The sequence below is a fragment of the Periophthalmus magnuspinnatus genome, chromosome 24 (genome assembly GCF_009829125.3).
Source record: "Periophthalmus magnuspinnatus isolate fPerMag1 chromosome 24, fPerMag1.2.pri, whole genome shotgun sequence".
NCBI classification, from domain to species: Eukaryota; Metazoa; Chordata; class Actinopteri; order Gobiiformes; family Gobiidae; genus Periophthalmus; species Periophthalmus magnuspinnatus.
The window spans coordinates 12,809,894-12,831,160 of NC_047149.1; the positions used below are offsets into that span (position 1 = coordinate 12,809,894).

General features: G+C 40.8%; 2 protein-coding genes across 13 annotated transcripts in view; one reads left to right on the forward strand and one right to left on the reverse strand.

Moving 5' to 3' along the window:
• The window catches only part of afdna (afadin, adherens junction formation factor a), a 77,442-nt gene extending 64,384 nt beyond the window's left edge, over window positions 1-13,058 (forward strand). For 8 of the 12 annotated variants that reach the window (XM_033990940.2, XM_055232448.1, XM_033990946.2 and 5 more), the window contains 8 exons: window positions 201-603; window positions 1,830-2,083; window positions 2,493-2,704; window positions 3,167-3,346; window positions 5,864-5,998; window positions 7,834-8,380; window positions 11,440-11,512; window positions 11,601-13,058. In XM_033990940.2, the coding sequence (XP_033846831.1) occupies window positions 201-603; window positions 1,830-2,083; window positions 2,493-2,704; window positions 3,167-3,346; window positions 5,864-5,998; window positions 7,834-8,380; window positions 11,440-11,512; window positions 11,601-11,757 (1,961 nt within the window). In that variant the 3' untranslated portion in view covers window positions 11,758-13,058. Of the gene's footprint in view, window positions 1-200; window positions 604-1,829; window positions 2,084-2,492; window positions 2,705-3,166; window positions 3,347-5,863; window positions 5,999-7,833; window positions 8,381-8,564; window positions 9,074-11,439; window positions 11,513-11,600 lie in introns of those variants that run through there. The other 4 variants (XM_055232450.1, XM_055232451.1, XM_055232452.1 and 1 more) reach the window with 3 other exon arrangements.
• On the reverse strand, window positions 12,580-20,693 carry tdrd15 (tudor domain containing 15). The gene is made up of 5 exons (XM_055232456.1): window positions 20,608-20,693; window positions 20,292-20,365; window positions 14,422-19,890; window positions 14,024-14,157; window positions 12,580-13,658 (listed from the first exon to the last, which is right to left on the reverse strand). The coding sequence occupies exons 2-5, from the start codon at window positions 20,309-20,311 to the stop codon at window positions 13,651-13,653; spliced, it is 5,631 nt and encodes a 1,876-aa protein (XP_055088431.1). The 5' UTR covers window positions 20,312-20,365; window positions 20,608-20,693; the 3' UTR covers window positions 12,580-13,650.
• Window positions 20,694-21,267: the final 574 nt, after the last annotated feature.

Sequence of the window (21,267 nt, forward strand, 5' to 3'; positions counted from 1 at the left end):
TTTCCACTCTGGTCAATTGAAGTGTAATTTACTTCTGTTTTAGATTATGGAACATAATATGATTACAATTTTGACTGTAATATACTGCAATGTAATTTGTCTACTTAAAAAAAAAAAAGGCTACTGGATCCAAGTTAACAAATCTAAATTAATGTATTTAAGTGCAAAATATGTACTTATTTCTGTATACTTCTCAACAGGAGGTCCTGAAATGTGGGCGCCCCAACCTCAAATTCCCTCTTCATTAGAATCATCCACTTCCAGTCAAGAGCACCTCAACTTCTCTGCCGCATCTAGTTCCTCAAACAAAAGCGGCAACCAGAAAACGGGCCCGGGCCGATGGAAAACACCCAACGCGCCCCACGCCGTACAACCACACCCCGCTCAGCCCCCGTCACGCTCAGACCTTCCCCCTCCTCCTCCCCCTCCTCCCACTGCCTACCCTGACCCCTTTGACCCCTATGAGCCCCAGAACGAGCTCCCCCTGCCCCCTCCGCCCAGTGCCGTCGGGTCAGTAACAGCCCAACAGGCGGCCGACAGGAAGAAGCGAGAGGAGCAGCAGAGGTGGTACGAGAAGGAGAAGGCCAGGCTAGAGGAAGAGAGGTGAGGTCGTGGTTTATTTTTATATATATATAAATATAAAAAAAAAATAAATAAATAAATAAATAAAATTATTTATTTATTTTATTATTATTATTATATAATATAATATAATGAGCATAAACAAGCTTATTATTGATGAATAGAAATGACTGAATCTCTATCTTAATAAAAAGCTAATTAATCACATAGCAGTACTTCTGTGAAATTATTATAGCAATAGGTTGTCCCACATTTGCACTCAAACACACTCATTCACATACCAGCGTACCCAGACCCTGAAGGCAAAGCAGGAGAAGTGTCTTGCCCAAGAACACTGTATAGACTAGCTTTTTTTTCTCATATATAGAACTATGTAGTATGTAGCATCGGAGGTGCTACTCCAACCTATCCAAAATGACCCACATGAACTGTACCTTATTTTTATCATTAAACTATGGGATAATGCCTGGATGGAGTTAAAGTGATGTTGAATGGAGGAAGGATATGAGAAATACAAACGATATGTAGGTCTCTAGGGCCATTCATGAATGACAGAAATGGATGGAAAAGTGGAGTGAAGTTCAGAAGGGACTCCAGCTGCTGGTAGTGGGTCATACTCATCGTCTCATGGGTCATGCACGCAGAAAGGCCAAACCTCAGGAAATGCTCATCACATCGACAGAGCCCCCTTTCAAATGTTCTCATATGTGCCCTACAGAAGAGCACTTGTTCTGTTATAGTATATCATTGTGTGCATCTGCCATATATTTCTTGTGTAATGACAATACATTAAGACCCAAATATAACTCATAATGAAGTCATGTATGCTGTAAAAAAGTACTACGAGACGATATTTTAGGTTCACCATTTATCATAATGTCATGTCATGCCGTCTGCTTGTCTCCATGGAAATCTGACCACTTTGCCTGTGTTTCATAGTATAGCATTAAATTGAATTATCTTCCATTCATGTATTTTTATTGCTCAAAAACGTGTACTCTTACTGGGAGCTTGCCCTCCTTTTCACCGATCTGACCTGTAACTTGACTTGGTGGGGTCTCCTCCTTGTTTCCATGGAGAAAGATGAGTTTAATGCCATTCTTCGAAAAAATGCATGTTGTCTCAATCGTTATTGCTTTGTCTAGTTATTGCTTTGGCCGTATATTGACCAGAAAAGTTGCATACTACACCTTTAATGTATAGTTTATCATGTTTAACGTGTGTTTTACTCTTGGTGTTCATTTCAGGGAGAGAAAGAGGCGGGAGCAAGAGAGAAAACTGGTTCAGATACGGGCCAATCCAGTGATGCCCGTTCAGCCACACAACAATGGCGGCTCTATGCCCCCACCTCACCACCAGCCCCCCATGGCCTCTGTAGCCCCACCCCAGCCCTATTTGCCTCCACAACCCCAACCACCTCCCCCGACCCGGCCAGAGAAATTGTCCAGTCTACCACGGTCAGCTGTACCTCCACCTGCCTCTGGCCCCAATCCTGGTAACGGTAAGATATCTTTTATTTTGTTTAGGACTCTTTTTTTGTTTAAAAAGTTACACTCAGACAATTTTTATTGGGGGTTTGGGTCCTGTATCAGTTAATCCTTTTGTTTCATTTTAATTGTATTAGTTTTCTATATATATCAGTACATTTCAGTGTCAAAAAAGGTGTTATTGCTGGTGTCAGTGAAAAAAATCCAGAGATCTTGCTTTGGCGATGTAATGTAATACATAAAATATAACTGATAAAATAAAGACATGCAATAAAAGTTCAAATTTTTTTGTTTGATTTTGACTAAAAATAGAAAAAAATTTGTCGTAGTTCCAGTTCTGACTGTGATCAAATTTGATGGTGAAGGAAATGAGCCCTGGTTTAATACCCAAGCGTTGAGTATTGTTGCCTTGTTTGTCTTGAGGCATGGACACCGTGATCCGAGAGCTCCTCCCGCAGCAGCAGCCTCGCACCATCGAGCGGAGAGACTTGCAGTACATCACCATCAGTAAAGAGGAACTATCCAGTGACAGTCTGTCTCCTGACCCCTGGAAGAGGGACGCCCGCGAGAAGGCTGAAAAACAACAGCAACTGCACATCGTCGACTTGCTGGACAAGGAGATCCAGGAGCTACAGGTGACACAAACAGAAAGGAAATATAGTTGATGTTATATTTGCTATTATGTGCTACGATCGAAAGTTACCTATGTAATGACGGTTCTGAGAATCCTGGGTGGCTGCCAGAGGGCCGTGCTGAAAGCACTGAATGTTCCCTGTGCATGTGCAAAGTTTTGAATAGCACTTATAACCTTGTTGTGGTGAATATGCCAGGAATGCATTAGGAAAGTAAGGAATAAGTATTAGGTCAGCTTTTCACATTTTTAGGGTTTGATCAAAATGAGACACCGTGCCTTTTTTTTTATTTTTATTTTTTTTATTGTTATATTCCTGTGATATTTGTACAATTTCCAAATGGGTGAAAGAAATGAGCATTTAATGAAATGAGCTTCTTCGTACAATAGATAATGAATTTAGCTTCATAATATATGGGTTAATTGGGCCATAGTGTTTATTTACAGAGGGACTTTGTTGTTTCAGGCCAAACCCGAGCGGACAGCCGAGGAGAGCGACCGCCTGAGGAAACTGATGCTGGAATGGCAGTTCCAGAAGCGCCTGCAGGAGTCAAAACAGAGTGATGAAGACGAGGAGGAGGAGGATGATGAAGACGTGGACACAATGCTGATTATGCAGAGACTAGAGGCCGAGAAGAGAGCCAGGGTAAGGACACGTGGGACAGGGAACACAGAGGTAAATTATATGGTCAAATAAGGTTGTCTGTTTAATCAAACTTGTTCAGACTTAGCATCAGCATCAGGCCAAAGTGAAACTTGTATTCAGTAAGTTCAGACTGATTGAAATAAGTTTGGTCAAGATACAACCCATAAAACAGAAGAATCTCTTAATCCAGCCTGGTCTGAACAAGGACATAGTTGAACTATACATGTGTTGGAGCTGTTTTCACACACACTGATTCTTAGGCAAAGACAGAGCCCTCTTTTAAATGGCGAGAGCTCCCACTATGAATGTCCTGCAATGTGCATCTGCAACATGCTTCTGTCATTGCTTTGCCATGCCGAGCTGCTTAAATCCGATTGGCTGTGGGTGGATGGGAGGGCAGGATGTGCTAATGCTGCATTTACATCATACAGGGATCTGAGTGTGACTCTAGATATTGAGGAATGAAAAAAATGTTGAGTTGGTCAAAGTGAAACTTGTCTGTTGACCTTCCCTTATGGTGCAAATGCAGCATTACTGTGGTGTTCCTTTAAATTCCTGGTCACGTTTCAACATGACGAGCATCCTGAAGATTAGAAGTGTTTGGTTATTTTTATTATTATTTATAGTTCCCTGTAACTATATTTATTATAATGGCACCTGAGAGACTAAATGTAAATATATTTAAAATGATATTAAGACAATCAACTGTTCATTTAATTGGCCTATTTTAGGTATTCGTCACGCGACTGTTGTCAGTGAGGGAGTTTAATTTGGGCATACTTTCCATACTACAAAAAAACTAATACTCACGTATCCTGCTCCACAAAAGCAAAGTTCAGTAGACTTTCTGCATGTAGTTTAACAAGAAGGATCATAATAATCAGCAGATTTGCATATTCAAATGAAGGATAAGTTGTTAATCAGTATCTCCATGAACTGATAAATCACCCTGCTTTTTTCAGTAAAATTTTATTTTCATTTTGCATTTCCTTAACATAAAAAGGACACACTTAAAATAATTGCCATTTAGTACAAAAAACGTATCCAGGTTACTCCTCCAAAGTGTAAACTCCTCAGAATTCAAAAGGACTCTTTGGTTTTATGGAGCAGTATAGCGAGACAGAGCCCTAAAAATCCCTATTGACAAAAACTCAAACCCATTTCAGTAATGTTTCCTCTCCCCTTTCGTTTCTCCCTCCATTTTCTGGTAAACAATAGCTCCACTCTCTGTTTCCTGGTTTGCCCTTGGGCCTCCCCTCTCACTCTTGTTCTCTTGTCGTTCTTCAGCAGCAGACTGCTGTCCCAGCTATCTCTGTTCTAGACTTGGTATGTTCTTCCTGTTGATGATGGGTTTCCTCCCTGTCCCGCGCAGTCTTCTGAACTGCCACCAATCTGTCACTCTCCCATTTAACTATTGTCTGTTTCATTGGGGGCGTGGCTTTGGCCAGAGGAGCGCTGTGCTGTGATTGGATGTGGTGGGGCTGATGCTGTCCTTCTGTCTGTCCACTCAAAACACCTGTGTAATAAAGATTTGTTCTGTTTGAAAATGCTTTGAGTGGCTCACAGGGAGGACGCTGCATGGCTAATGCATCATAGGGCGGCCATGTTCAGATCCATGCATGACATGCCATCAGCCGTGTGTGTGTCTCTGCTGAGCTCTGTAAAATAAGTCTTCTGTTCAGGTCTTGTTCACCCCAGAAACAAAAAAACTTTCCACCTACACACAAGAGTTAGTCTGATCAGTTACAACTGCTCTTAAACCTTAACAGCATAGAATGCATTCGTGCAAACATTAAAAACATTAAAACTACTACTACTGTACTACTATGCTGCAGCAAACACTGAGCTAATACATGATTCTTAACCCTTGTGGAGTAAAGTTACTAATAAAAAAAGAGCTGTAATAATACAAGTACACAGGTTCTCCTATTGACTTAGTTTTGTCTATCCACACTTCTAGTGCAGCCAAATCCCCCACAATGTAAACAAGTGTACAGTCTAGTAAATACAGTCTCTGTTTGGCCTTTGAAAGAAAAGCAGAAATTCTGCACGCTGTGGTCAAGCCTGTAGCGACTGTGGCTCTGTCTTTACTGGTGGAATACTGTAGTTTGCTCTGCGGTGGACTGACCAAGAGAAAGAGTTTGTTTGCTATTACCAAATTTCAGTTTTTTGTATAGTTTTGGAGCTTTTTTTGGTTATGTTTTGCCTGAGTACATTTGTTGTTTTTACCAGGCTGTGGACAAAGACCTACCCTTACGTGCCTGAAACCTGTATTTTTCTTTATTATTTAATGCATGTCAATGTCGCATGTTTGAGTTGCGCACTGCTCCTGTATTTTTTTTAAACCAATCCAGCGTATTTCACATTGCAAACATGTAGTGGACGTTGAGCAGTTTTGACAGTCACTTGATGTGGATTGAAAACTCATAACTTTTAACATTACTCATTGTTAAACCATGATCCTGTGGCTGATATCTGACATCACTGCCTTGTGCTTTGTGGCTTTTGTGCGGACAGTTGCAGGACGAGGAGCGGAGACGTAAGCAGCAGCTGGAGGAGATCCGCAAACGAGAGGCAGAGGAGCGGGCCAAACAGGAGGAAGAGCGGAGGTGGAGAGAGGAGGAGAGGAACAAAAGGGAGACAGACGAAAAGGTCGGTAAACGCAGTGACTCAAGACAAGTTTCAGTATTATTATTTAGTGTTAAAAACATTCTGTTGATTGTTGATCTTATGTTAGTTAGAGTAATAAATGTTACAGAGTTAGCCTTGCAGAAAGAAACATGAATTTAACAAGCAATAGAAGAGGCACTATGTATCTTTTCTGGTGGAGGGTTTGCTTCCAGATTGAATGCTATTGTTTTAACTGGCATGTTCCACAGAATAGCATTAAACTTGCCAATCTCCATGGAGACAACCAGATGACACTACAACGTCTTATTACATGTCAAATCTGAAGAGGCAGCTCTGATCACTGTAAGAATGCTTGTTTTCATGGTAGTTTTGAGCAGAAAAATACACACAATTGTTTAAATACTAGCATTTTTATTCTACTGTGAAATATTCCAGGCAAAGCGATAACATTTCCATGGAGACAAGCAGTTGCTGACCTCCTACCAGAAAAGTTATAGTGCACCTTTTAATATATGATAATTTCCCATAGTAAAATAAAATGATCTAAGTGCAGATGGTTTAAATATCTACTGGTCTGGTCATTTGACATCCATCCATCTTTAACATGTTGAGTCTTTGTTATTTTTGTTGTGGTGCATTTGTCCTGTGAACCAATCAGACCAATGGCTATTTACAACTCTGACACTCAATCTATATTTTTTAAAGTTTAATATAAGTATATATTTATTGTGTGATAGAATATTCAAATGTGTTGTGATAAAGTGATGTATTAATGTGAAATGTCCAGTTGCATGTTCCATCTGTGCACCCGTGTCCCGTGTCGTTGTGCCCCTCTCGTCTATGAGCATGGGACTCCCACTGTGTTGATACTGTTGTAGTCAGTTTGTCGATTAATTTTGTTTTTTATTTGGTGAGGTTTTGTTCAGTTCATATTTTTAGTGTTTTGTTTGTATTATCACGTCATTCAACATTACTTTGAAAAATATTTTAGGGAATGCTGCCCTCCTCTTCCACTCCTCCCAAAACCAAAAATGACATCCATACATTTCGTCCCATTCATGTCAACCCCACAAACACCTCTAATGCCTTCAGATCCTTCAGATTCAGCAAAACCTCACTACAGCTGGCTCTCCACATGGCGATGACCTTTCTCCTCAACGACACTCAAATGAGCCTATCAGATGAGACTTCAGATGCCTGGTGTCTCAAGCAACTGGTCCAGAACCAAAGCCAGTATCCAAACACACTGGGCTCAGAGCTCAGGGTTTGCTGCTGCAATCAAAAAACCCACAAAAACATAGAACATACACACTACACAGATTTAGTGGGAGACAGGAAGTCCAGGAGAAGTCAGGATCAGGGACTGGAGGTTTTGGCCACACAGTAGTGCTAATGAGGTGGATGGAATGTAGTGTCCTGGTGTCCACTGTCGATTGATAGATGGTTGAATATGTGTTGTATATAGTTGTTTGTAGGCTAAGAGTTGAAGGAAGATGGTACTTAATATAACTGTCCTTTATTTTGAGTATCATAAAGCAGTTTGGATGGTTCAAAATGGAGAAATTGGATTCACTTTTCGGTGTTGTGTTGTGGACAGATTACAAAGTTGTGCATAAAACTCAGGATACAAGGATCAGAGATTATGTTTAAGATGATGTTGAGACAAGGCTAACAGTCTGTAGTGTACAGTGTGTGCTGAGTTGTCTGTTTTGCAGAAATATATGTAGATTATGAGGTGTTATTGGTAATATTACTGGTAGTATTAGTGGTTTTATGTAGTACCCATAGCTCTAGAGGGCAGTAGAGAGCAGAGTGTCCCAGGAGAGCGGGGCTGACATATGCTTGTACATCCCCAGAGGAGGCAGGAGGAGGAGTACTACACTCGTTTGGAGGCGGAGCGCCGGCGGCAGCATGATGAAGCCCAGAGAAAGCTGCTGACGCCGGACGAGCCGGCCGGTCTGTATCGGCCCCCACTGCCTCGGGACTACCAACCCCCCACCTCCCCGCACAACCCGTCTACTAACACGCCCCCACCCCCCCCACAGAGAAACACCTCCTACCTCAAAACACAGGTGGCCTCCCCTGACACGCTCTACACCGCCAAGTACGTGTCCAACGCAGACGACGAGGACGACGAGGAAGTCTTCCCTAACGCAGGAAGCGGCGGCGGCCAATCAGGTCAGGCCAAGCTGTCGGCGACCAGGAAGTCGTATGGCGACCTCCCGGCCTCCGCCACGCCCAATCACAACAAGCCTCAGCCGCCGCCCACTGCGCGCAAGCCTCGCCCCCTTTCTGATGGCATCTTCCTGTCTGGCTCGTTCCAGCCGCCAGTCAACAACTCCAACAGTACAGGCCCCCCCCTTCCTGCCAAACCGAGCTTCATCCAATCCGGAGGCCTCAAAGGTAGACACGCGGAGCAGTGTCAGCCACAGCGCCCCCTGCTGCTCCGGCCTCCCTCACTCTAGTCACTCTTCATTTAGACGTGTGTTTCCAGTAGCGGCCTCCTTCTATTTCCCTTCTTTATATTTGTTTGTCCATATTTTTCATTGTCAAATCAAAATTATTTTTCTGTTAGTTTTTCTCACAGGCAAATCAAGATGTATCTGTTTGTTTCCATGTCAATCCTCCATGTCCCTTATTCATTTTATCTATTTTTGTTTTCTTTCAATCACCTACTATACCGAACCACTCTAGAACAACAAATCACCTCTCCCAATCAGAAACGCCTGAAAATCGTTACCAATAATTGCCCTCTTCCGGAGATCGAGAGCCACCTGAGCCAATCGTAGTACTGTTGGTGTTGTCGCTCGCCGCCTCCTGTGTGTCTGGTTGGTTGCTGCTTTGGGTTGTGGGTGTGGCCAGCTGGTATAGTGCCCACCCCCTGCCTTCATGCCCTTCCCCCGCGGCTCTGCTTAGTGGTGTTGGCTTTAAAGGGAAAGAGACACACCATTTGCCCTCACGCCCATCACTCATGGACAACAGGATCATTCACCTATTACTTTACATTACATTAACACCAAAACATCAGCAGCACTTTGAGTGACACCTCTCTGTCTGTGGCTGTGCAAGTTAATTAACAAAGAATTATATATGCATAGGTATTCTGAAATTGTAAAGCATGACATTGGAAAATAAAGCAGGCATAGCAAGGAATTGAAAATGAATGTGTAGCAATCTTCAAGAATCTCAATATCAAGTAGTATAAATAGTATTACAAAAACAAGTAAAAAAAAAAAGCATCTGTGTTTTGTTAAATATAAAACATTTGCTTTTAAAGAGTACCTTTATTTTTGTGTGCTCCAAGTGCTTGTAGAATGTATATAGAATGGCAAGTATAAACCTAAAGGGACGGAACCACATACTTCTTCCTTTGTGAAGACAGTACTACTACAGATGGTACCTTTGCAGAGCCACAGACAATCAGAGCATGAACAGTATTTGCACACTACAATAAAGTTTATATTCCCTGAAGTACTTCCCAAACGCCCCTCACTATCACACCACTCCTGATAGGACAGTCCTGCACCGTCCCTCAGACCAGGACCACACTAACCCCACCCACCCCGTCCCACAACCCGACGCATGTCACAAATCCAACATAACCCAACCTGCACTGTGGCTGCAGCGCTCACTGTAACGGCTTTAACCCAACCAGGCTGCTCTTGTAATTCTCTTGGCCCAATTTCTGCTCTTCTGTTTGTTAATTTTTGCCTGTTTTCTTGTTCATGTCTGTTGCCTGTCAGTCTGTGTTTGCTCTAGCTGTGCCACTGTCTAACGCTGCTTATCTGACTAAACTACAACTCCCAAAAGGCTTTGCGGCAGGGTCAGGTTCCTGAGTGATGCCTGACTCTGTGGCTTTTCTGATATAAAGGGTTTTGAATGCGCATCATGCCATCAACAGGCAGCTCCTCAAGTCCCTCCAATCCCCACAAAACTACATTAATCACAGTAAAAAATCATTGCTGTATTAAAACGGAGAATATTCTGCTTTTATTCATGCGTTCCCTGGTCCATATTCAACAAGTGTAAGTTAAAATATATAATGCATTTAAAATTTTGTATTTTATGAACAATTGAACAAATGTCATCATTTCAGAATTGAGTTCTTAAACATACCAAAAAATATATTTTCAAATGACCAGTACCTCAACCTCACGTAGCCAAGAAATAAGTTATAAATGTTAAAATAGGTGTCATTGTAACATTATCACACATGTGGCAACTGTACATAGATGGACATTGTTGACCCATAAAGCTTGATAATAAAAAAATATAGTACTGTCACTTTAAATATCAAATAGCAGTGTATTGATAAATGATACCCCAGGGATTATAATACAGTGTAAACTCCATTACCTTCAACAAAGCAGTGACCCTTTGATAGAAAAGAATGTGGCTTAAGTTTGACTTTGTGTGTTTTTTGGCTCCTCACAGGAATGTTACTGGCCTTGCCTTGAGCCCAGCGGCTGCGGTCGCTTTGTTCTGGCCCGCTTGTGTTTATGTGGTTTGGGGATGGACTCCTTGCTCACGGTGTAGGAGAAGAGGAGCTGCCTGCTGTAGCATCCAGTCACTGTGTCCCCACCAAACTGTGCCAACCCAAGCTCTCCTTTGCCTTTGAAACATGAGAGTTTAGGCCACAGTATGTTGGCGTAGAAATCAAAGACATGTTAAATCCTAGCTATGCAGAAGGACATTTATCTTAACCATATTTTTGATAAATATCTACTGTAAATTTGGACAAGGATTCCTGAACAGGGGTCAGTATTCAGGGCAAGTTAATGTTCTTCTAAGTTTTACAGCATCTTGAAAATTCTGAAATGAGACAAGGCAAAACTTATTTAAGTGCAATATCAGTTCAAAACAATATACCATAGAACATAGAACATGTTTATATTGGGGATTTAATACAAAGTTGTTTACATGTCTTTAGTTTTAGATATTGGAATGACACAGTGACAAGGAAAATAATAGACTAACTCTAGGTCAAAGGTCTAGCTCACCCTCTCCGTTTGATGGTGAGGTTGACCCAGGACCCTCTGACTTCCACAGACCATTTCTCTGCTTTGAATGCCCCTTTTCTAGCACTTGAAACACTAACGCTTTTCTTCCTTTCTCTCCTGCTTAGGCTGGTCTGTGGAGAAAATGTTAAAATTGCTAGTTGCTGGGTCGAAGTCCAAATGACAAATTCAACGTTAATTTGCACTATAACGTTTCTGGTAGAGGGTCTGCCACCTGCTTGTTACCATAGAGATGTTATTGCTTTGCCTGGATTGTTCCTTCTAAGCAAAGCACCAACCTCTCCATGGAGACAAGCAGGTGGTGTACCGTCAAACCCAAAAAGTTACGTGGTACACCATTAGGGTCCAATTGATAACTGAAGTTTGGCTCCAGCAGCTTTGATCAGTTGTTTTATAGATGGCTGTATTTGAATGGTACTGACTCGTGTTTGCTGCTTTGTAAAGGATCTAACTCATACACTGGAAACTCAGCAGGACTTGTAGGATCTGAAGTCTATAAAGACAAATGGACAAAGAGGTAAGGGCTTTTTATTTCTAATATTAACACTGAAATACAAAAAACAATTAAAATCCCAACTCTACCTGTGTGATTTGAATTGTTCCAGTCAGGAGCAAGAGAACTCGATCCCCAGTGGTGCCCCGGAGAGCCTGACCTTTAAGGAGCGCCAGCGCCTCTTCTCTCAGGGGAAGGAGGTGTCCAACAAGGTCAAGGCGTCCCGCAAATTGATGGAGCTGGAGAACGAGCTCAACACTAAGCAGTAGCCCCGCCCACCTGCACTTGGGACACACCCCCTAGTTCCACCTTAAACCAGCCACTACAGCCACTTTGGTTTTTAAGGTGGTCCCAGGACAATCCGCTAGCATTTTTTTTTTCCCACTGGGCGAGCGTCTGTTCTTCTTGTGTTTTTTTTGTTTTTTTTTTTTTTGCTTATTTTTTATTTTAATCAACGAATAACTGGACATTTTGATGTAGCTGTTGTTGCAATAGAAAGAGACTAATGGTTTAAAGAGGATTCCCCTTGTTATGGTCTGTCGAAGATACAGTAATTATAAAGCACTGTAAAAAAGAATCTCTAGTGATAAACTGCAAATCAAATAACAAAGGGGATATATTTTTGTTCGTTTTTTGGGCAAGGGATAGAATAAAAGAGAGGTTTATTCTTCTTTTTAATTTTTTAAAAGCTTCCAGAAACAATTTTAGGATATTTTATTTTGTGAATTTTCTTCTGGTATCATTGCTTCTCACTCTTTTTAAATTCCACCGGACAGCTCCAGACCAATTATTATTATATATATATTTTTTGGTTTTTTAAATTCTCAGTGAGTGACACTGCTATTTCATTCCGTAGCATGGGATTTTGTTTTATTTTTGGTCTAAAAACTGCACAACATGTAAATATCAAGGTCCACACACACTTTTAACTACTAGTCACTTGATACGATTGATGTTAATACACATTTGAAACAGTAAGCCAAACCTGGTCTTCTCCTTTGGATTTTTAAACCAGAGAAAGATTTATTATTTGTAATCTTGTGTGAATTTTCACCTCTGAGTTCCCTCAACTTACATTGTGATTAATGGTGGGAAAACACTATTGTTTGCTTTATTTATTACAAACATGGAGAAAAAAAGCAAACTTGCACAATTTTAATTTAATTATCCACAAAACCATTGATTTATCATATTCCAAACCATTATTTGGGACCTCTTGTACTGTGGTAACAACCTGTGACATTACTTTTTGAGTTAGAAACACCAGCTATGGAGGGAGACTTGTAAATGGACTGAAGATGAGGTAATAGGATATATTTTACATTGACCACTGCTGCTCTTCTCACACCTCAATTCCAGTGTCTCCCATAAGTAAAGAGTAAAAATCACTTGACGTCATTTCTTCTGCAGTTTGGAATGATTCCAGCAGGTTTTTGTATGGCCACACACAAACTCTACAGACCAACCATCCAACTCACTGTTCATTTTTAGGTTTCAAATGAACTGAATCATTTAAATGGTTTCCATGTTTAGCCTTTTGTAAATCATTAATAAATACAGATTTTTCAACTACGTAAGGCTGTGGATCTTTGTTGACAAATATACCTCTTTGATGTGTTTATTGAGTTGTTTTGTAAGAACAATGTCTTGGCTCAGAATACCCTGACTTTGATACAATTCTCAACTGAGATGAACATTCCTTGTTCAACAGTGCCCCCAAGTGGAGCTAAAAACAAAAAGAGAATTCTTCATTTCATCCTTATTACATACAGAACTTTATAATTTGAATATTTTCCCCACTTGTGTAAAACACTAACAGACACAAACATAAGTCATTTAATCACTCATCATATAAAATATTGAATAATGAAACTGGTTGATTTAAAATTAAATTGAGACATTTGCCTTAAAATATTCTAAAGTAAAATAATGTCAGAAGTGTAACTGCATTTTAGAACAAATTATAATTGAATTTAACAACTGAACTAGTTGCAAAACAAAAACAAATGTACATTTATCAAATGTCTAATATGAATATGTCTATACTTCGACAGGTACTTTGCTTCATCTAAAATAAAAATTTAAAATACATAGCACTCTGAACTAAAATACTGTTGGGAGGGATCACACTGCAGTTTTCTGAACGGTGAAAGCAGTACCATTTACATACCTGAAAATACAGAAATAAAAAAATATTAAAAGCACAGTTCGAGCATACACAAAATTAGGTTATTTAGATTTTTTTGAGTTAAGATTATTAAATCATGTAATAGTAAAATTATCTGATTTATTTGTGATCAGGAACCCTATGATTACTCGCATCAGATTTTGCAGTTTGCATTTCATTTAAGTAATCTTAAATATCCAGAAATCAGATTTTAGTCTGCATGTAAATGTAACCATTGAAATGATTGCATCAGACAGATATTCGATGTACCCTGTAATTATTTCATACGGTATCTACAAAACATCAATGAAAAAATACATGCTTTGCAAAATTGTGTGCACTGAACAAAGTAGTTTGGGAATACATACACAGACAGGAGTCTGAGTTGACTTTGAAAATCTGTTCAATTTCTTCAAAGGTCTGACTTCCTTCCTCTGGGTCTTCGTCACACTCATCCTCCCTGAGATACAGCGGGCTGCGTCTAGAGCTCTGCTCCTGAAACCTGTCCGACACAAACATGACCATATACTTGATATACATAACTATAAATTACATAGAATTTTAAGTAATTAAGTTGGTTGCGGATTACTTAAATTAATTGTTAACTTTTGACAGAAGAAATACCCCATGTGAAACTTATATTTTAGACTCCTCACTCCATACGTATTTAAATCAGGGAAAGAATTAACCCCCTCCCCCTTAAAAAATTTAAATATCCTTTGACATATGAGAATCAAATATCACAAGATTAAAATGAGAGACATACCGTAGTCCCAACATGATGTCCATGTAGCTGCCGTACCCTGCATCGACCAATTGCTTGGCGACGTGGACCCCATTGGCCAGGATGTCCACTTTCCACTGGCAGTCTGAAATCTCCTCCCTGAAGAATATCTGGAGATTCCTCTGGTCCAAACACTGCTGGAAGAAAATGATCGCCTCATCACTCCACTGTTCTTCTGCCTCAGCCGGCCTCACTGTGTTCAAGACGCAGGGGTATGTCACTTTGGGCAGCGCTTTGATACAATCTGGGAGCTTTTTCAGCTTGGAGTGGTCTCCATAAGACAAGCATTCAGCATGTCCATAGTCCACAAGGTCCAGGGTGAGAGTAGAGTCTACATGGAGGATCTCTGCCCTGCACCACTTGTTCCTAGATTTAGATTTAACCAAGCAGCCAGTTTTGGGGACAAGGTGGGCCAGGGGGAGGGGCTGCAGCTCATCTCGGAAATCATCCAACAAGACTGAGACTTGACTCATGAGGTACAAGTCTTCCAAGACAACGCAGAACTCGAAGGGTGTGGTGACAGCGGCAGCAAAGCCACAATACTCCTTATTCAGTTCAACAGGAGCAAAGACCAGTTTCTGAGGGTCAGTTGCACTCTCATTTTCTCGAGCAGAATCCAGTTCAGTTTTTGTCTCTGTATTTGAAACATGATGCTGAAGAAGGAATCTGTCCCTCACCATTTCTACAAACCATAGATATTTTTCGGAAACCTCCACAAACACAAGCTTGACGTTATACCCTTCAATGCCTTTAACTGCTTCGTAACAAATTTGCCTGTCCTGCACACTGCCTTCTTGGATGTTCAGTCTGCAGTGCACAGCAAAGGGTGGAATCACTGCAAGGCAACGCATCATCTGCCAGAGGGTACTTTTTGATGCCGTCTCAATTTTCCCATAATCTAACAGGTGAACTAAACATGCATCATGGAAAACATCTTTAACAGCAGCCCTACGCCATTTTCTGCCATTTTGTTCTTGAACTAAGCAATTGAGGCCTTCTTTGACATTGTTTGTCAAGACAGGCTCACAGTACTTTAAGTGTGCAGCTAACAGTGTCTCCAGTGCAGCTAATGAATCCTCAGACTTGTCAAGTCTCAAATAAAAATCTCCATTGCTCTGTACAGACAGCACTAGCCCAGTCTCAGTGTCTCCTTTTTGAATTTTTGGAGGCAAGAAGGCACTGAATAAATCTTTCGACACTTTGACTATGCTAATTTTCTTAGGCAGTTTCTTTTTTCTCTCTCTCATTACACGTTTTGTGATGTTTGGCTTTGTTTGTGTTGTTTTTTTCACTTCAGGAACTGTGTCAGTTTCCTTTGGAGCTGCTGCTTCAACTGGTACTGAAATTGTTGCATCGAGAATTTCAACTTTGACCTGCCATTGAGATTTTCTGAAACAAACAAACTCAACCATAAACGGTTTGTCCATAACTACATCTGTAAAAGCAGCAGTGTCGTCAAAAGCTGAACAGTCCAGTAGGCTACACGGTATGCTATATCGCGGTTGAGAGACGTTGTCCTTTGTCATCACAAACATCTTTTCATTCCCCACAATGTCTGAGTTTCCAAAGTCCACAAATTCCACTTTGAAAGTACAGGAGTCTATATTTTCTTTGACAACAGCACGGTAAAGTGCCCCATCATCCTTGTACTCCACGATAACCAGATCGTCAGCTTTTAGAGCAATGTTTGTGCATGGCTCTAAAGTTTCCTTGAAGAAGCTAGAGTTTATATCTTCTGCCATTTGAAAGATGTTTGCTTCATCACTAGAACGTTGAAGGAAGAAACTACTGAGTGAATCAATATGGGAGGCAAAACATGCCAACTTTAAGCCTTCTGTGAGTTTTATTACTGGTAAACAGGAGATCTGTAATACCACAAAGCATTCTCTTTTACTTTTTTGGCCTAACTTCTTGTTGTCTTGTATGGCATAATTAGATTGAGGTTCTGGAGGACTGGGACAGTCTTGTGTCACTGCTGTTTGTTTCACTTCTGCTTTCTTTGACTGTTGAGATTTCACCGGTTCAGTTTGCCTGTTCTGACTGCGTTTGTTTGACTTTTGATTTTTCTTTTGTCTATGTCTGTTTGACATCGGTGTCTTTGCTTTGAGCTGGCTCTTACTGACATTTTGGTTCATATTTTTACGTTCGCTTTTGATGTTTAAAGTCATGGCTATTTTTGGTTTTGGTGTGAGAGTGTCAATGAGCTTTTTCAACCTGTCATTGATGCTAACTTCCCCATCAAACAACTCTACTTCAAAAGATCCATCTTCCTCTTTTGCAACAATGATCGCCCTCACCTGCTTGTTGAGAACTGCTGTATCAAGCCACTCTTTCACGTCCGCAAAAACTAGACCCTGGGGAACCCCGGCCAGACAGAATCTCAAGGCCTGCATTGGTTTGTTCAACAGCTCTGTTGACTCTTTTGGGATGAAAACCACATTTTTTTTCTCTGCGATCATTGTATTTCCATAATCCACAAATGTCACGAACACATGAGAAGGTGACTGAGCCAAGTAAGCAATCCCCCTGTACCACTGGCCATCAAGGTATTTAGCAAGACACAGTTTTTCGACAACAGTTTCTGCATTGGTTTGCTTTAATTTTAGGACCTCTGAAATTTTGTCATCAATCTCTTCAAAGACGGCTGTATTTTTTTCAAGTTGGCAAAAGATCTCAAAATGGCTGTGGACATGGGTGACAAAGACCTTCTCCTCGCTCCGCTCTGTGAGACCATAAGACGAGTAGACAAAAGATTCAGGGAAAACTGTGGGTGATAGAGTTCTTGTAACTACTCGTGCCAGACACTTTTCCACAAGCAAGTTGGACACACTTTGATTGGATTCTGTGTTGCAAAGATCCACAACGTTGCACAACCCCTTGTTTTTTACATTTAACTGAGAAACTACATTGCATTTCAGGTTCACACCACTATTGTCAGCAAATCTTCTTAGAAACTCTGTGGCATCTTTGGTCCAGCCCAGTGCTAGTGGTTCAATCACATTATAAAGGCTGCATCTAAAAGCCTGCTTTTCAAAAACACAGAATTCTGGGAGTAATCCTTGTAAACATTCCTCACTGACTTGAATGCTTGAACCAAAGTCAACAAGAATGACATTTGCTCGGCCATTCTGTCTTTCTGTGATGATCCCACGGCACCATTTTCCATTGGAGGGTGACTTGACAACGCAACATGGTTCTGGTTCAAGTGGGACAGTTTTGATCGAATAGTGCCCCTGAAGTCTCTCCATAAGAGACTCTAAAGCGGGCACTTGATCGAGGAGCTGGCACCAAAAGTCCGATGGTGTATTTATGAGTATGCAGCGAACAGCAAACTCACAGCCAGGCTTAATGTTGAGACCTTTGAGGCTAAAAGGTTCTTTTGTTTTTTCCAGTTCATACTTTGATGCCTCCTTCTCCTTATTACAGTTTTCTGATGCCTTTGGATTTACTAATGGTTGTCTGTTATGTTTTGTTACTTTTTGTTTGTAATATGTGTGTTTTTTCTTCTTCCCTGTGAACTGTTCAGAAATGTTTTTCCCATAGTGCGCTTGTTGGGCTGAGATTAAAATCTCTGACAGGCTTTGGCCACCACCATTACCACTTTCCTCATTAAAGTAAAGGTCAACATCAAATTTGTTTTTCCTTATCTGGATAACACAAACTTGTAGCACTTTGTTTGACACAAGGCGTCTGAAAGAGTCAATGCTGCTGCTGGGCCACAACTCATCCGTGGGTACAACATTGACTAAGCTACAGCACAAAGCAAATGCAGATTTATCGGCAAACTCCTTAGGTATTTTCTTGATTAAATTGTGTGGCACTTTTCCAGTATTCCCAAAGTCGATGAAGAGCACCTCCGCCCCATTCTCCAGAAGGTCCACCACCACACCTCTGTAATAATGCAGGTCTTCCTCATAGACTGCACAGCAAAGCATCCCTGGCTCTGGGTTTTCCAATACGTCTTCATCAAGTGCTATTCTCCTAAAATGTCTAAACAATTTCTCCATAATTTCTTCAAAGTCATTATTTCGTTTTTCAGAACGAACCCAGAAGTGATTGGGGTTTTGAACATGCTCCACATAGCCAGTGAAGACGGAACCTACTTGAATTTCTTCATCTTCAAGTGTTTTGTCAAGTTCTTTGCTCATAATTTGAGGTAAGCTCTGCTCACTGCGGGTTAACTTTGTGCTGGGGGGTTTCTGAATGGGAGTTGGAGTCACTCTTTCCTTGGCATTCAGAATCGTGATGCAGTAAAGATGTTGCTCTGGTTTGTATTTGTTGATCTCAATCTCAAGTATTCCTCCAAGTAAACTTGTCTTTAGGAAACCAAGCTGCTTGCTTTTGATAGCCTCTTCCTCATTGTTCATGCAGGATAGGGCACAAGGGAAGCTCTTGATAGGAATAGAACATAAATCTGGTGGCAACTTATGGATATTTTCAACTCTAACGGTTTCAAAGTAGCCATAGTCAACAAAAAGCACACGGACAAGGGAGTTGACAGGCAGATGCTGGACTAAACCTCTGTACCAATTTTCATCTTTACCTTTGACAGAACAGAGCAAGCCAGGATTGTCTGAGGTTCTCAGTTGATTTACTGCTGCTGCGAGTTTGCTTGATAGCTCCTTGAGCTCTGATTCTTTGGCAGTCATTTGGCAGTAAAACAATCCAGGATTAACAGCAGCTGTAACATGCACTATCGCATGTGATCCACATTTCAATTTAGGTCTGAAAGAAGACAGAATGTCCTCATATCCTCGTAGACTTGATGGTTTTAAGAAGAACTCTTGTCTTCTTTGTTTTTCAATGAGTAAATCAGGAGCTGGTTCAATGTTTTGTTTTAAAGGAGCTTCTGTCAGCATTTCAACCAAAAGCAGAAATGTATCTGTGTCAACATGTCTCCCAAAACCATAGTGGACAAGGTCACTGTTGATGTCTGGGGCTTCCATTAGAAGCACTTTGTGAGGAAGAAGAGCTTTAATGTAACCTGTGACATTTCTTCCAACTAGATTAGCAAAATACTGCTCTAACACTGAGTGGCAGCAGTCTGAAAGCAGCAGCACGCTTGAGAGAAATCCACACACAATTTTAGGGGGTAAAATGAAGAGGTCGTTTGAACAGCAGGAAATATGTGCCTCATCCACACTCAGTACATTCCCGTGATCAATGAGAAACACATCATACAAGTCCTTCTTTAGGCTCTGGACACGTCCTCTGTACCAACGCGCTGAGGTCAGGTCTTCCACAAGACAAAACTCTCCTACATCAACAGAAGCTGGAGCTTTTGGAGCATTCTGGATCACTCCCTGGAGGATGTTGTAATCTAGTTCGCAGGTGGTGAGGTACTGGCCTTGGAAGTGGATCAGAGTGGCTTCTGGGTTCCAGTCCAGGTGAGTGAGCTTTAGGTCCACAGGCCAAAGGGCACAATGTCCTGCTGGAGCACTGCCATAAGACCTGAAAGAAGCGGGTGAATTTGTGAGATTAGATCAAAACACAAGGGTTATAGTCCTTTAGTCAGTCAATGATGTCTTAGTCAAAACTATATTTTTATTGGTTGACAAATTATGTTATATATTTTATTACGCATATATGCACAGTGTAACACAACACATCATTCGTGATAAGTGGTTTTGTTGGTTTTTGTAGTAAGCAAACTGTAGAAACACATAAGTGTACAGCAAAATACCATTTAAATTGGTACCAATGCATCAATGGCAATGTTTATGTTTTGGCACTTGTATACTGCGCTATATATACATGTTATTTAGTTTTAATGTTTTAATGTAATTTACACTCAAACTACAACTACTAAGAACGAAAACATTTTCAATCAATACATCCCATAGTCTACTTACTTTTGCTCTGAACTCATCATGTGGAGCAGCTGTGATTTGTGACATCACCGTGAAATAGTTGGCGAGTTGGCAACCTACACAAAAAACATGATCTATTTATTACGCAATATAACGCTATTTTATTAATTCATGTATCACTGGCATTTTATTTATGTCATTATTTGGCGGCGCGGTAAAGACGCACGGCTAAACTTGAGCTAACATTAGCGAACATCCCAGTGTGACTTTCTTTATTTTATACACCGGGTTTAATAAAAATAGCAGAAATATACATTCTAGTAACAACACGTGGCACAAATACTTGTATAATTCTTACCAGAGCGTGTTAGGAGGGCCTCTGTCCGCCTCGTGCCCTCGTGCCTCACAGCTCTGAGCTCGTGCGCCTGCTTCACTTCCTGGTCTTTACCGCCGCGTGGTGCTCTCAGCCATGTGGCCTCTCCATTGCAATCAAATCTATTTTAGGTACAGTTTTTCTTTTTTCCTATTACATTTCTTTTTATGATTAACAATTTCCACGAATAAGATAATTCTAATCTTTAATTTGATTTCAATTTTATTCTATGGCGTACCTATACAAATGCCAATAATTCAAAATAACCTATTAATTCAAGGCCTGCTCAGCCCACGACATAGACCTATAATTATACTGTAGTTTTATTTAATATTTTATTAATCTGACAGAAATTAGGCGAGTTATAGCCACGTTAAAGGTATTTATCAGCATCGCCTTCTTTATATAGAAAGGTTATGTTCTCAGCCTAGATCTTGGTAATTGCAAAACGTGGGTAATTCACACAAACTGCTGATTCCTGTGTGAGTTTAACTTCCCAGGTGTGTCTCACTTCTCTCCATGTGTTTGTCTGGCTCATCTGACTGGGGGAGGTAGGATGGATGGACAGATGGATGAGAAGTTGTCTGTTAATCATTAATAACATGAATTAACCCGGACAGTCCTCTGTAAATATGACAAACACCA

Excerpts from the sequence above, each read along its gene's own strand:
- tdrd15 (XM_055232456.1), bottom strand. The coding sequence starts at position 20,311 with ATGATGAGTTCAGAGCAAAA. Across the intron at positions 19,891-20,291 it reads ATGATGAGTTCAGAGCAAAA|GTCTTATGGCAGTGCTCCAG; the intron begins GTAAGTAGACTA and ends CGCTTCTTTCAG. Across the intron at positions 14,158-14,421 it reads GACATCATGTTGGGACTACG|GTTTCAGGAGCAGAGCTCTA; the intron begins GTATGTCTCTCA and ends TGTGTCGGACAG.